At 34.4% G+C, this 13,325-nt stretch overlaps 1 protein-coding gene across 1 annotated transcript in view; it reads right to left on the bottom strand.

The window, feature by feature from the left end:
* Positions 1–13,325, bottom strand: part of LOC109094906 (alpha-2-macroglobulin-like protein 1) — a 20,110-nt gene extending 6,785 nt beyond the window's left edge. The window contains exons 1-26 of the mRNA XM_042730033.1: positions 13,170–13,325; positions 10,454–10,637; positions 10,019–10,175; positions 9,858–9,910; positions 9,705–9,725; positions 9,432–9,600; positions 9,252–9,336; positions 8,942–9,062; positions 7,113–7,218; positions 6,922–7,031; positions 6,538–6,705; positions 6,234–6,455; positions 5,825–5,888; positions 5,550–5,695; positions 5,266–5,415; positions 3,945–4,136; positions 3,716–3,839; positions 3,471–3,639; positions 3,092–3,317; positions 2,856–2,982; positions 2,636–2,757; positions 2,268–2,319; positions 1,811–1,894; positions 1,500–1,676; positions 986–1,067; positions 691–847 (exon numbers count right to left, since the gene is read on the bottom strand). Coding sequence (XP_042585967.1) covers positions 691–847; positions 986–1,067; positions 1,500–1,676; positions 1,811–1,894; positions 2,268–2,319; positions 2,636–2,757; positions 2,856–2,982; positions 3,092–3,317; positions 3,471–3,639; positions 3,716–3,839; positions 3,945–4,136; positions 5,266–5,415; positions 5,550–5,695; positions 5,825–5,888; positions 6,234–6,455; positions 6,538–6,705; positions 6,922–7,031; positions 7,113–7,218; positions 8,942–9,062; positions 9,252–9,336; positions 9,432–9,600; positions 9,705–9,725; positions 9,858–9,910; positions 10,019–10,175; positions 10,454–10,637; positions 13,170–13,243 — 3,342 coding nt within the window. The 5' untranslated portion in view covers positions 13,244–13,325. The remainder of the gene's footprint in view (positions 1–690; positions 848–985; positions 1,068–1,499; positions 1,677–1,810; positions 1,895–2,267; positions 2,320–2,635; positions 2,758–2,855; positions 2,983–3,091; positions 3,318–3,470; positions 3,640–3,715; positions 3,840–3,944; positions 4,137–5,265; positions 5,416–5,549; positions 5,696–5,824; positions 5,889–6,233; positions 6,456–6,537; positions 6,706–6,921; positions 7,032–7,112; positions 7,219–8,941; positions 9,063–9,251; positions 9,337–9,431; positions 9,601–9,704; positions 9,726–9,857; positions 9,911–10,018; positions 10,176–10,453; positions 10,638–13,169) is intronic.

Here is a 13,325-nt window from a genome sequence, read left to right as displayed (position 1 = left end):
GTTAGTAATATGCATTGCTAAGAAGTTTATTTGGACAACTTTAAAGGTGATTTTATGAATATTTTGATTTTTTTGCACCCTCAGATTCCAGATTAGCAAGAAGTAGTTGTATAACGACCAAATACTTCCTATCCTAACAAACATACATCAATGCAAAGCTTATTTATTTAGCTTCCAGATGATGTATAAATCTCAATTTCAAAATATTGACCCTTATGACTGGTTTTGTGGTCCATGGTCACACACACAAACACACACACACACACACACACACAGTATAATATTAAAGCATCAGGGATCTCAGCTCCCAATAGTCCTCTCACACATCTACAAACAAACACAAACACTCCTATTTCATAATACATGGTAGGCTAATCACACAATTTAGCTCCTCCTGCAAACTGAAAGCAAAAGAAAAAAAGCCCTACAGATACCAATGTTCAGTCCAGGTGCACTGTCAGAATATCCCTGCTAAAACAACAACAACAACAACAACAACATCTAAACCAGTCTAAACTGCTTTCATCTGGTCTAGCTTAAGCTGGACTTTCATCTGGTCTAGCTTAAGCTGGACTTTCATCTGGTCTTCTAGCTTAACCAAGCTAGTCTTTAGCTGGTCTTTTAGCCTGACAAGTCGGGAGACCAGCTAGACCAGATAAAACCACATGCAGGACCTAAAAGGATCCTCACCTTCAACATGTTATTGAAGAGTTTCCCCACAGAGGCGAAGCAGCCGTTGCTCTGCTGTTGTTGACCGAGCCAATTCTTTGCCTGGTCGATGTTGGCCTGATCTATAAATATATACTTCTTTGCTCCACTGAAAGACTTCATCACAAATGCGGTTAACCTGGACACACAAGCAACAGAAATTGCTGTCAAATACCCATAATTCAGTAAATCTGCCTTAATACTTTTCAGTAATTCTATGTGGACTAGGATAAGTAAAGTGACAGAATGATTTCATTTAGCTCAGTGCCACACTCACCAGGTGTTTCCAGAAGGATCATTCCTCCCAAAAGCGCTGTAAGATCCATCATCATGCTTGTATGTCAGCTCTCTCTGGTAGCCTGCAAAAAAAAAAAAAAAGTAAAATCTGATATACTGGGCTGCTGAAAAGTGGGACACCTGGACCTTTTGTTTTTTGATATAAAAATGCAAGTTAATATCATTAAAGTTATTTATCAGAGTTCAATATTTCTGTCATTAAATGACAATTTATCACTTTGAAATTGATGATTCTATCAATCAGTCATCAGCTCTGTGGCGAGTTAGTTTGAAAAAAAAAAAAACTTCAATTAATTGTCTGTAAGTTGGTATATTGTTGTTTTACGAGTTTAACTAAAAATAAAAATAAAAATAAACTAAAAACTAAACAGACTGCAAACAGTAATTTTCTAATTTTTGCCAGGAATCAAATACTCCAACATTTGTATTTCTAAATAGTATTTACTGCACGGTAAGATACACAATAATCAGAATTTCACAGCAGTTTTCCTCACCGCTCTCCAGAAAGGTTATGGCTTGGTCTTTAATCTCAGGAGTGAGCTGCCCGCTGCTCTCCAGGTACTGAAGGATGTAGATATTGGGCGCAAAACGCAGCATGTTCTGCTCTCCACAGCCATATGGCATAGCCAACAGATCACCGATGTTCTTCAGAGCACGACCCATAAGATCACCTGTGGCCAAAAAAGCAATATAACCATCAGTATGATTAAAAACTGAAAACTACTCAATGAGAGCAATTCTGTTGTATTTCAAATATTTATACTTATATTATGGAGAAATTCTGCCAGCATATTTTTAGGCTCACCTAGAACAGTGACAAAGCTTTTGGCAGAATCCTTGACAAAGACTGTGGGCAGAGTGAGAGAGACCGATGTCTCCTGTGGCTGGTCTAATAGAACAGAGAAAAAAAAAAAAAAATCAGGTACAAATCATAATGTACTTTACCATGGAAAATCATTTTCTTTATCTGGGAATACTACACAGGGTTTAAAAGCTGGAATTGGAAGCTTTTTTGTTAAAGCCTTTTTGAAATGTTGAGTAAATTTATCATTTATCCAGTGCAATACCTAGCATCATAGACTTTCAGTGTAAATGCATTACTGTAAACAGGATTCTTGTTTACTTTTACACACTGAATGTCAAAATTATTGTCTGTGGTATGTGGTAAATGACATATTAGCTTCTGTTAAAGTTGGAATAATTGAAATTCTTTATGTTTTCCTTTTTTAATAGACAACACAACACACTGTAATGCCACAAACCTGTTAAGCAGATGAGTTCATTCTGAGTGACTGACTGTTCGGTTCCCTCTGCCTGAGAAATGCGAGTAATAACAGTGTCAATTGTAGTTTTAAAGCGAAGCAAAACAAAAAGCAAATTTATAGATAGAAAGATAGATTTTAAGACTCAAAACAATACCCAAATAGCTATATTTAATGGGTATGTTAGCTATATAATAGCTATATTAAATAGCTAAGTGTTTTTTCAACACAGTTATGACCAGAAATATGTATTAAAAAAAGTGATTATAGTACGTTTTTATTTCCTGTTGACTTGTTGGCTTATTGATGTTGAAGAGTGAGTCACATGGTTTCTGAAAGCTCACATACAGTTACATACAATCACGTACCTCCACCAGAACGCTCTGCATCACAGTATCAGTTCTGCCTTTGTCTGGCAATGTCACCACTTCATTGTCACACAGTACTTTGCTCCGCACCGCCCCAGTGCGCACTGTAATATTCACCTTTCCTGTAAAACACACACACACACTATAGTAAAGACCTGCAATAGTAAACAAATCTGTGACACAATGACTGCTCATGCAGAAGTCAAAGCATCTGGCTTACCCAGTTCAGAGGGTGCAACAGTCCACTGGAAGGTTTTGCTCTCTTCAGAACAAACACACTGAGTGTAAGTGCAGCCTCTGCATGGCTGAGCGGTGAACTGTGGTGAGTCTGCCAGCGTGACCTTCACCTTTATTAAAAGACAGAGATTTGTACGGTTTTTTTGAGGGAGTGACTTTAATATTTATTATTTGAAAGACGCTCCAGGTTTGGCATGAAAATACATTATGGGGGCTTACCATGATACATTTGGGGAGGTAGTTGAACACAGTAGCTTTGAGAGTGAACGTCTCCCCACGAATAACAGAGTAAGGGAGGGTGAGGCTCACAAAGAAGGGCTTGAAAGCAGTGAGATCAGTCTTGGGGGCCACTCCAAACCCGACACGGGATGTGCAGAAAGCCCCTGCTGCCCATTTAGTAATAGTGTCCGGGACAGTCTTTGCAAGGTCTACATATCCTGATTTCCTGGTCAATGAAAAAACTATGAATTTTATATTCAAAAAAGTTTTTAAAATATGAATAAGCTCTGAAGCAGTTGTTACATTTTTGTCTGCATAATTAAAAAGGACTGTAATGTAGGATATACAGTACAGTAACGCCATGGTGCAAAATACATACCCCACAGGTATCAGATCCCATATCCAGGTTTCTGGAAAGAATTTGCGTATCTTCTGAGTACGTTTTTCCACATTTGGACCAAGCCCCATCTCTGGCCCCATCTCTGGCCTCATCTCTGGCCTCATCTCTGGCTCGACCAAATCCACAGGCCCACTTTCTTCCATAGTAGCTGTTTGAATTGATAGTTTGTAAATAAAATCAGATAAAAAGGGCATTTCCAAATCCTAAAAAAAATCAATACTTACAAAACATAGACATTCCCTCCCCATAACCTATACCAATCGGGCCCATCATATACACTGGCCCAGAATAAGCACAAACAACAGGTGCTTTCACATCAGAATTGGTAGCGATTTTGATTCCAACTCCCTAGAAAAAAGCAAAAGTTGCAGTTTGTTACTGTGTGCAAGATGAATAGTGTACAGTGAGATACTGGAGGACCTCATGAGAAATGGGACGTGTTGTGTGTCTTACTTTGAAGATATTGTAGACGTCGTTGTCGTCGAAGTTGTTGTAGTATTGAGGGTAATAGAAGCGGGAGCGTTTGCGCCTTGCCCCTACAGCAAACCCGAATACCCTTTCGGGATATGGGCAGGGGTTAGGCTCCCACTCCTCAATATTGTATGGGTAACCTGACAAAATCTGAACTGGTAACATTCCAAGGACCTGTAGAATAATAACAGTTATTGAGCAGTTGCAGTGACAAGGCAATTTCCTATTAAAAAATTTAAATTTGTCAGGGTTCTGCCCTGACACCCTGTTTGTTTTGTCTTTGTTTCATGTGTCTATACTTGTCTTCATTACTTGTACAAGTATTGTCATATACTTGTCTTGTGATAGCACATGGCTTTGTTGTTTTTGTCAGCCATATGCTTCTCTAGCCCCTCCTCCTTGTTTTCTCTTCACCACACCCTCTTGTAAGCCCTTGTGGAGTCCTTTTTTGTCTAATTGCTCTCACCTGTTCTTCGTGTGCCTTGTTTTGGCAAAATTACAATTTAATGATTCTAAAAATGTCATGTAGTGTAGCCACCAAGTAAGAATTAATAATAACTTATTTACATTACACCATATTAATTTTGTTTTTCAAAATATTAATAAGCACTGAAGCAATATTTTTTAAAATGTTTTTTTTTTATATTAAAATAATGTTTAAATATTTTTAAAATAAAAATATTTCTTAATGTCATGTGGTGTGCTCACCAAGTAAAAAAATAAAAAAATAAAAATAATATATATATATTTTTTCCCGACCTCATATGAGTTTTTTTTATTTGAATAAGCAGTGAATTATGTTAAATTTTCTTTTTCAAATAATGAAATGTCATATAATTTATTTCTATTATTATTTATAGTATTTCTATAAAAAAAATACATGTAGACATTTTTTAATTAACAAATTGAAAATCAATTTAGTTTAAATATTTAAAATATATTTATAATATTGTTAAAATATTAATTGATATAAAAGAATATGTTAATCTACTTAAAAGTTTCTTATAAAAAAAATCACCTGAAATTAATCGGGATTTTTTTTGTTCAATATAATATCAGGACAGTTGTATCACTAACATTTTTTACTTCACACTGACATTTTAACTTTTACTTCCAAAAAAAAAACATTAAAAATGAATTTTCATTGCGAAAAACATGCTTATTATGAAAGAAGCGCATATAACTCATTTTCTGCAAATTACTCAAAATTGATACTTATATAGTGCTACATCCCTGACCCATCTCACATAAATAAAGATTATCTACTAGTCATAGTTGTAATGTACATTATGGTTTAACATACAGTGGCTGCATCCAGCTCGGCCTCTGGTTTCAACAGCAGCACACTCTCATCAATGGCCCGCACAGAGCACAAGGAGCCAGGGCTGGCTTCCAGGTTAAGAGATGTCCTCTCTCCAGGTAGTTCAGTGGGAGATGAGAACTTTAAGGACACCTGTAAAAGCACAGTAATGCTCTCATCACACATTAAAGATAAGAATGAATGAATGCTTTAAAAAAAAAATTAAGGTTAAAAGCTTAAAGGGCACATTGAGTTCTAAAATAAGATTTTATGTGGGATTTTCTGACCTTGTTTGGCAAACATTCTTCAATGGGGAAATCCATACTGTCTGCTACAGCTTCTCCATTGGGAAGAACTGTGTAAACCACCACCTGAGCGTATGGAGTCAGAGCTGCCGTCTTCTTCATTGTGAAAGTCAGTTCTCCTGTGTTTTCTTTTATGAAAACAAAATGTGTTTTTGTTCGGAAACAAAAAAGCGCATGCTGAAGCACAATACACACCGTAAAGATACACTTAGACAATAAGACAACAAAGTGATTGTTAATGTAAAAGAGCTGTTTACCTTTCTCAGCATTCACACTCACAGACAGACGACCATTTTGAGCCATGCTTCCTCTGGACAAGACCTGGAGTGCAGGTAGATGATTACTGTATGACAATTTATGTGATGCATAAACAGCTTTCCTAGCATTGTGGGTTTTATTTTTATTTCTCCTTTGTGATAACGGCTACAAGATTTAGGAAACCTTCAAGAAAACCACAGATAGTACAGTCCTGCTAATTATTTTCATAATATGGAAGCAAAAAATGGTCAGTATATTAAAAGTCTGGACTATTTACCAAAATAATCTCTAAAAAAAGTTACAGTATGAAAAAGTACAGTATGAAAAAACAAACAAACAAATGACAAAGCAATTGATAGGCAAAAAAAAAAAAAAAAAAAAAAAAAAGAGTGTCAGTGTTAAACGTACAATGTAGAAGAAGTCCAAGGTTTTCTGGCCTGTTTTCAGTGCATTGCCCTGAATGATGTAACTGGCCATCACTGTAGCATCACTGTTACAGCTGAGCTTCCCTGGAGCCTTCGTCAACATCAGGAAACTTTTGCTTTTGGAGTAAAAGGGTCTGACGTATAAATAGGCTGATGGGTTATATGCATAATCCTGAAAATCAGTCTGTTCTCCCATATAATAGACCTAATAAAAAAAAAAGAGTTTGAAAATCTATACCTGAATTACATATATAAACATCATGTTAGAAAACAAAAACCCTACTAACCCGTAATGACACAGATTGTTCTGACCAATCCAGAGTGTTGAAGGAGAAGTAGACAATACCATTGACATCTGTCTTCAGGATCACACTGACACTTTCATAACCATAATATGCCTTTACAAACACTGTCTCATTTATGATTGGTTTGGATTGTGAATTAGTGACCACACACTGTTAAAAAAAGAAGAAAAAAAAAAAGCTCACAAACTTTTCATGTACACAATATTAATATTGCATTATTCAAAGTCAGACATAAATAGCAGTTATCGTACAGTTATGAACTTTTCATGAAGATGATTATAAAAACACACGTGGATTGTAGAGTTACTTTTGGAGCATTCACTCAATAATTAGTAGCAAAGCTTATGACTTCAAGCTAGCTGTTACCTTTCCGTTAAAGAGCATGCCAGGCCTGTATGAATCTGGTGTGTCCTCAAAGTTAACATTGACATAAACCTTGGTAAACTCAGCTGAGGCAGAATCCTGCATAGTTATCCCTGGAGGAACAGAAGACCATCTTTCATTACTCTGTTTTGGAGAATAAAAATGGACAACAGCCGTTTGTTTTATATTCTCACCTGTTCCGGTCTCTTCCACATTACAATTCACTGTAAAATACCCCCTGGAACTTATGCCAAATTCTGTCACATGTATCACCTGAGACCCACAGCCAGTCTTGTCAGTCTGAATGAATAATAATGAAAAGAAAATGGTTATTTAGACTTCTAAAATACAGTATGTTGCAATATGGACCCTTGTGAAAAAGTACACTTTGGCATACATCTAATGTTAAAGACATACTCATAACAGAAATATATACACTACCAGTCAAAAGTTTTGGAACAGTAAGATTTTTTATGTTTTAAAAGAAGTCTCTTCTGCTCACCAAGTCTGCATTTATTTGATCCAAAGTACAGCAGAAGCAGTAATATTGTGAAATATTTTACTATTTAAAATAACTGCTTTATATTGGAATATATTTTAAAATGTAATTTATTCCTGTGATTTCAAAACTGAATTTTTAGCATCATTGCTCCAGTCACATGATCCTTCAGAAATCATTCTCATTTTCTGATTTGCTGTTTAGAAAAATAAATAAAATAAAATAAAATAAAATAAAATAAAATAATTAAATAAAATAAATTATTATTATTATTATTATTATTATTATTATTATTATTATTATTATTATTATTATTATTATTATTATTATGTTGAAAACAGCTAAGTAGATTTTTTTTTTCAGGTTCCTTTAATGAATAGAAAGTTCAGAAGAACAGCATTTATCTGAAATAGAAATCTTTTGTAACATTATAAATGTCTTTATCATCACTTTTGGCCAATTTAAAGCATCCTTGCTAAATAAAAGTATTAATTTCTAGAATTCTACGATTCTATAATAATAATAATAATAATAATAATAATAATAATAATAAATTATACTGACTCCAAGCTTTTGAATGGTATAGTGTATAATGTTACAAAAGATTTTTATTTCAGATAAATGCTGGTCTTTGGATCTTTCTATTCATCAAAGAATCCAAAAAAAATAAAAAATTACTCAACTGTTTTAAATACAGATGATGATGATGATAATAATAATAATAATAATAATAATAATAATAATAATAATAATAATAATAATAATTCTAGAACAGAAAATCATCATATTAGAACGATTTCTGAAGGATCATGTGACACTGAAGACTGGAGTAATGATGCTGAATATTTCGCTTTGATCAAGAAAGTAATTACATTTTAAAGTATATTCAAATAGAAAGCTGTTATTATAAATAGTAAAAATATTTATAACTTATTTAATAAAACAATTTGCTGTATTTTGGATCAAATAAATGCAGGCTTGGTGGGCAGAATAGACTTCTTTAAACATTAAGAATCTTACTGTTCAAAAACTTTTGACTGGTAGTGTAAATGTACTTTATATAACCTTAATTCCAAAAAGTTGGAAAAAAGCGCTCCAACTTATTTGGAATTGGAGTTGTAAGAATACACTTAAGTGCAAACTGAATGTGATTAAATGAAATGATGAATGTTTTATAGTTTCAGTTATTATATATATATATACACTAAAAAAGTGTTATATGTAATTTCGTAATTACTTCTGTTGTCTTTGAAATATGGTTAAAGACTTTAACATTTTAACTTGAAGTGTACTGCCAAAAGCACCGACAAGCATTATGGAAGTTGCCTAAATGCGATTTGAATAAGGGTCCTAAACGACAGTGGCACAGTTATATTGAATACTACAATACAGTAATATCAGCTCATTGTTATTAATTTAATTGTAATTGGGACCCTAAGATATATGTTAAGGAGGATTAATGCAGTGTTTTTAGGATTACAAGCCCAAAAGGTAACAGTTTTGTGTGTGCAAAGGGCAACGCACCATCATTGAATATTTCTTGCATACGTCAGGATCAGAATCAGGTCTCCAATCATAGTAATCATAGCTTTGCCCACACACTTCAGCAATCACAGACCCCAGCACAGGCTTGCCATAAGTGTATCTAAAGACATTGGGGAAAAAAAGTATTTCATCAGTGAACATGGTACTGTAACACAGGTATGCATCTCATTTGTCTGCAAAGAAATAAATATTATCTGTAAAAAAAAAAAAAAAAAAAAAAAAAAAAATATATATATATATATATATATATATATATATATATATATATATATATATCTATCTATCTTACTTAGCACAAACTTTCAGAGTGACCTCTTCCTCCTGCGAGGTTATAATGGACGGAAAATCGATGTTCACTTCATATTTTGGCAGAACTGAAAGAGACGTGGAAAAAAAAATACTTTCAAAAATTTTACACCTAAAAAGCTGATCAGTATTGGACTGACAAAAGTTGAATCCTGGTTCTGACCATATTCTTTAATTTCAAAGGTGTGTGATATTTTTTGGTTCTTATCATCCCAAGCAGTGATCATGTAGAAACCCTGAGCAGCTTCTGGAGACATGGAGTGGGACAGATCCAAAATGCCAATCCTTGTGGTCTGATTCAACCACTGACCAATGCGATTTGAATTAGGGTCCTAAACAAGAGCGGCACATAATAAAAGAGCCTACAGTGGAATCAACTCGCATTTAAGTAAAGTAACAATCAATGAACAGATCATGGCTTCTTTAAGGCTTTTACCTGGAGTTCTACAGTTCCAAACTGCAAGAGTCAGAGAGAAGAAAATTAGTTTAGTTAGATCAAAAGAGTATAAATATATTTTGCCAGCACTTCAACTGAAAAAATAAAATAAAATAAAATAAAGAATTTTCACATAAATTAAATTAAATTTACCACTTGATTGTGAGGCAGGAGATTGGAATCCAGAGACACAATGCGAAATTTAACTGGGGAAGAAAAACATTGAGACACAATATTAACACAAACAGTATACAATGCGGACAGAGCACTGACAACTGTTTAACTGTTTTTGGAAGAATTTACAAAGACATTACTTGTTTGTCCAGGCTTATATATAGGCTTGTCTGATTGGATGAAAAGAAGATTTTGGGGGGGATTTATGAGGATCTCAGTGGTTTTCTTCAGGGATGTTTCAGCCCCTAGGATTGCAACATCTATGGATGCCACAGACTTTACAGTGACTACAGGGACCTGGAAAATACAAATCAAGAAAATACTGAGTGTTTAACTCCACTTACAGACTGCAAACTATAGGGTTGAAAGCATCATCAAGACTGCAGTGATCGCCGAACAATTCAGTAGTGGAAATTACATGCAAGATGAATGATAAATGCAAGTTTTAGGGTTTTACTTGCAAATGAATATGTCTCATTTTGGAAAGGCCCTTTAACCTTAATGTCATGTTATATGTTTTGTGCACACACAATGTATAGGAAGAAGCTATGCTCCAGTATATTGAGTTCACTGACCTTAAAATTAACACATTTGTAGAAATTATTATTAATGGAGCCCTGTTGTAGAATGGTCAGGTAGCGATCGTCATTCCTCAAAGTTACCACTATAGAAAGTGTTTCTTTGGGCTCATGGATATGTGCACACAGAGTCTCTGTGTTGCCACCCACTGCCTGGGATGTGACTGTCACCAAGTATATGCTGAAAGAAGACAAAACACAAAGAAATACATTCAGAGACTTGCATAAAGCATCCAATGACAATAAAATGGTTTTAAAAGCATGAGTTTAGTGTTGCATGAGCCTAAGGTTGTTTTGGGTTAATACACAGTTGAGGAAGTGACTTGGAAGTTCTATGTGTCTGGAATCTTCACTGGGTTTCTTTATGGAAGAGTGCACTTACAGAAAAAAAAAAAGGGTAACCGTTGAGAAAGTGGTTGGTGCTGTATAAATGTGACACCTATAGAAATAACCTTAGAATTAAAAAAAAATTTATATATATATATATATATATATATATATATATATATATAATGTTTTTGAAAGAAGTCTCAAAGTCCCCAAGGCTGTACTTATTTAATTATTATTATTTAATCCTGCTTCAGTTTGCCATCAAAATAATAAATTAAAACATATTCAAATAGAAAACAGATCTATTAAATTGTAATAATATTTCACAATATTATCGCTTTTTTCTGAATTTTTGATGCAGTCTTGGTGAGCAAACTAATAAAAGGTAAAGTTTTATAATTTATTGGGCATTCCCAGAATTCCGTGCACATACATTCTATTCTATACATTGATTCTTTTTTGTATTTTTAGTTATTAGTTTAGCATTAATTAGTGTTATGTGTGATACTGATGGTATTCTGTGTTTGTGTGCAGGGTTAGACTGGGGCTAAAAAGTGGTCCTGATCTTTCTGGAACAGAGCAGCCCACCACACCCGGTCTGCAACACACCACAACATAAACCCACCAGCTCGAGCAATTTTTAACACCACTTACTAACATGAAAATATAACACAATACAGAAATAAAAAGGCATTTTTTTTTTTTTTTTTTTTTGAAAATCTTAACATTAACATCAATGAATAACTGACATATTTCTTAACATTACAATTTGTCTTTCCTGCTGTATATAACAAATAGTAAATAATTTAGAAGAATTAAATCTCTTAGAGGGACAGTTTCGCTAAGGTTAAATGGCTATAATATCAGTCCATATGACACAATGTTTTGCTCTGCTCTAGAAGACTTGGAATGTAGTGCAGAATGTGGATTGTTTTTATGGTGCCTTTCTATTGGTCTTTCAGAAATCATCCTAATATGCTGATTTGCTGCTCAAGGAACATTTCTGATATTTACCAATGTTGAAAATAGTTGTGGTGCTTCATATTTTTGGTGGAAAATGTGTAACATTACCATTCAGTCTAGGATAAGATTAAAAAAACATAAATTAATTAATGATTTATTTAATTATTTAAGCATTAATTTAATTATTCAACAAGATTGTGTTAAATTGATTTAAGTGACAGTAAAGACATTTATACTTATAACAAATTATTTATATTTCAAGTAAATGGTGTTTTTTTTTTGTATAATCCTGAAAAAGGATTTCCAATATATATATATATATATATATATATATATATATATATATATATATATATATATATATATATATATATATATATATATATATATATATATTATATATATATATTAGCAAAAACTGTTTTCAGTATTGATAATAATAAGAACCATTAGTAGTAAGTGATCAAAATAATAACTGATCCACCATGTTTACTATGGTAATGGCTAGTGCATAGACTTTTGCATCGCTTATAAATATGTCTGCCTTGTATGGTGATCATAATCCACATCGGATCTCAAACAGAAGTTATTTCAAACACTCCCTGCTGTCTGAAAGTGTGTTTTGAGCTAAAATTATTTCAAAAGTCCTTAATTCTGGTGTTATAGCTTTTAACTATATGAAATAATCTGCAGCGCTGATGCTCTCCAGATGTGGATTAACTCCGCCTTTGTTCATAGCCACTCCTCATGCCCGAGGTGGCCCGCTTTGGCCCAAGGTTTTCGGCGGGCCAAAAAAACCTGGCCGTTGGCCCGAGGAAGCCCAGACGAGGCACGATCAAGCCTCGGAAGTGACAATGGAAACGCAACTGGCCCTGGCACACACTAGCATGCCCGCTTTTGGCCCGACATTGGAAACATTGGCTAATGTGCTGTCTGTCTCTTTATGTTTTTATTGTTGTTGGATAGGCCAATATTTCTTTAACTCACAGATGTAATAGCTGAAACGGCATATTTTAGTTACGGTCACCAAAATTCTTCCCATAATGCTTGCAACATCATTACTGTGTCTCTCTTCCAGTAAGTATTCACCACAAATCAGTCAGCGTCAATAGCTTCGTGAGCAGCGTGCCAAAAACACAGCGTCATTGCTCAATGGGCGTCCCGAGTTCGAGTCCCGGCTGTCATGATAAATTCAATTGAAAAAAAAAAAGGGCAAAAAAATGACCTCAAATCTAAAATAAAATGTTTACAGTGTGTCGCATGTGAGAACACAAAAATACGCTTGTCCTAAACTTTTCATCAGTGTCTGCTATAGTGTTGGGGAAGACATTCGTCTGGTCCTCAACCTGTGGTTTTCTTCGTTACTCTCTACCTTGTGTTATCTGGTATTAGTGAAGATAATAATCATAAAGTCTCTTACGGATCGGTGGCTTCACTCGTTTCAGAGCATTGCAGCAGCAGCAGCAGTGGCAGCGGCAGCAGTGACAGCAGCATCCTGAGAAGTCAGTCCGGCACATGCGCAGAGAACCCGAACACTGATCCCATCAAACAGGAGCGCTCTCTTATACACCTCTGC

The sequence above is a fragment of the Cyprinus carpio genome, chromosome B8, assembly GCF_018340385.1.
Source record: "Cyprinus carpio isolate SPL01 chromosome B8, ASM1834038v1, whole genome shotgun sequence".
Lineage (NCBI taxonomy): Eukaryota > Metazoa > Chordata > Actinopteri > Cypriniformes > Cyprinidae > Cyprinus > Cyprinus carpio.
This window is presented reverse-complemented; position numbering and strand designations above follow the sequence as displayed.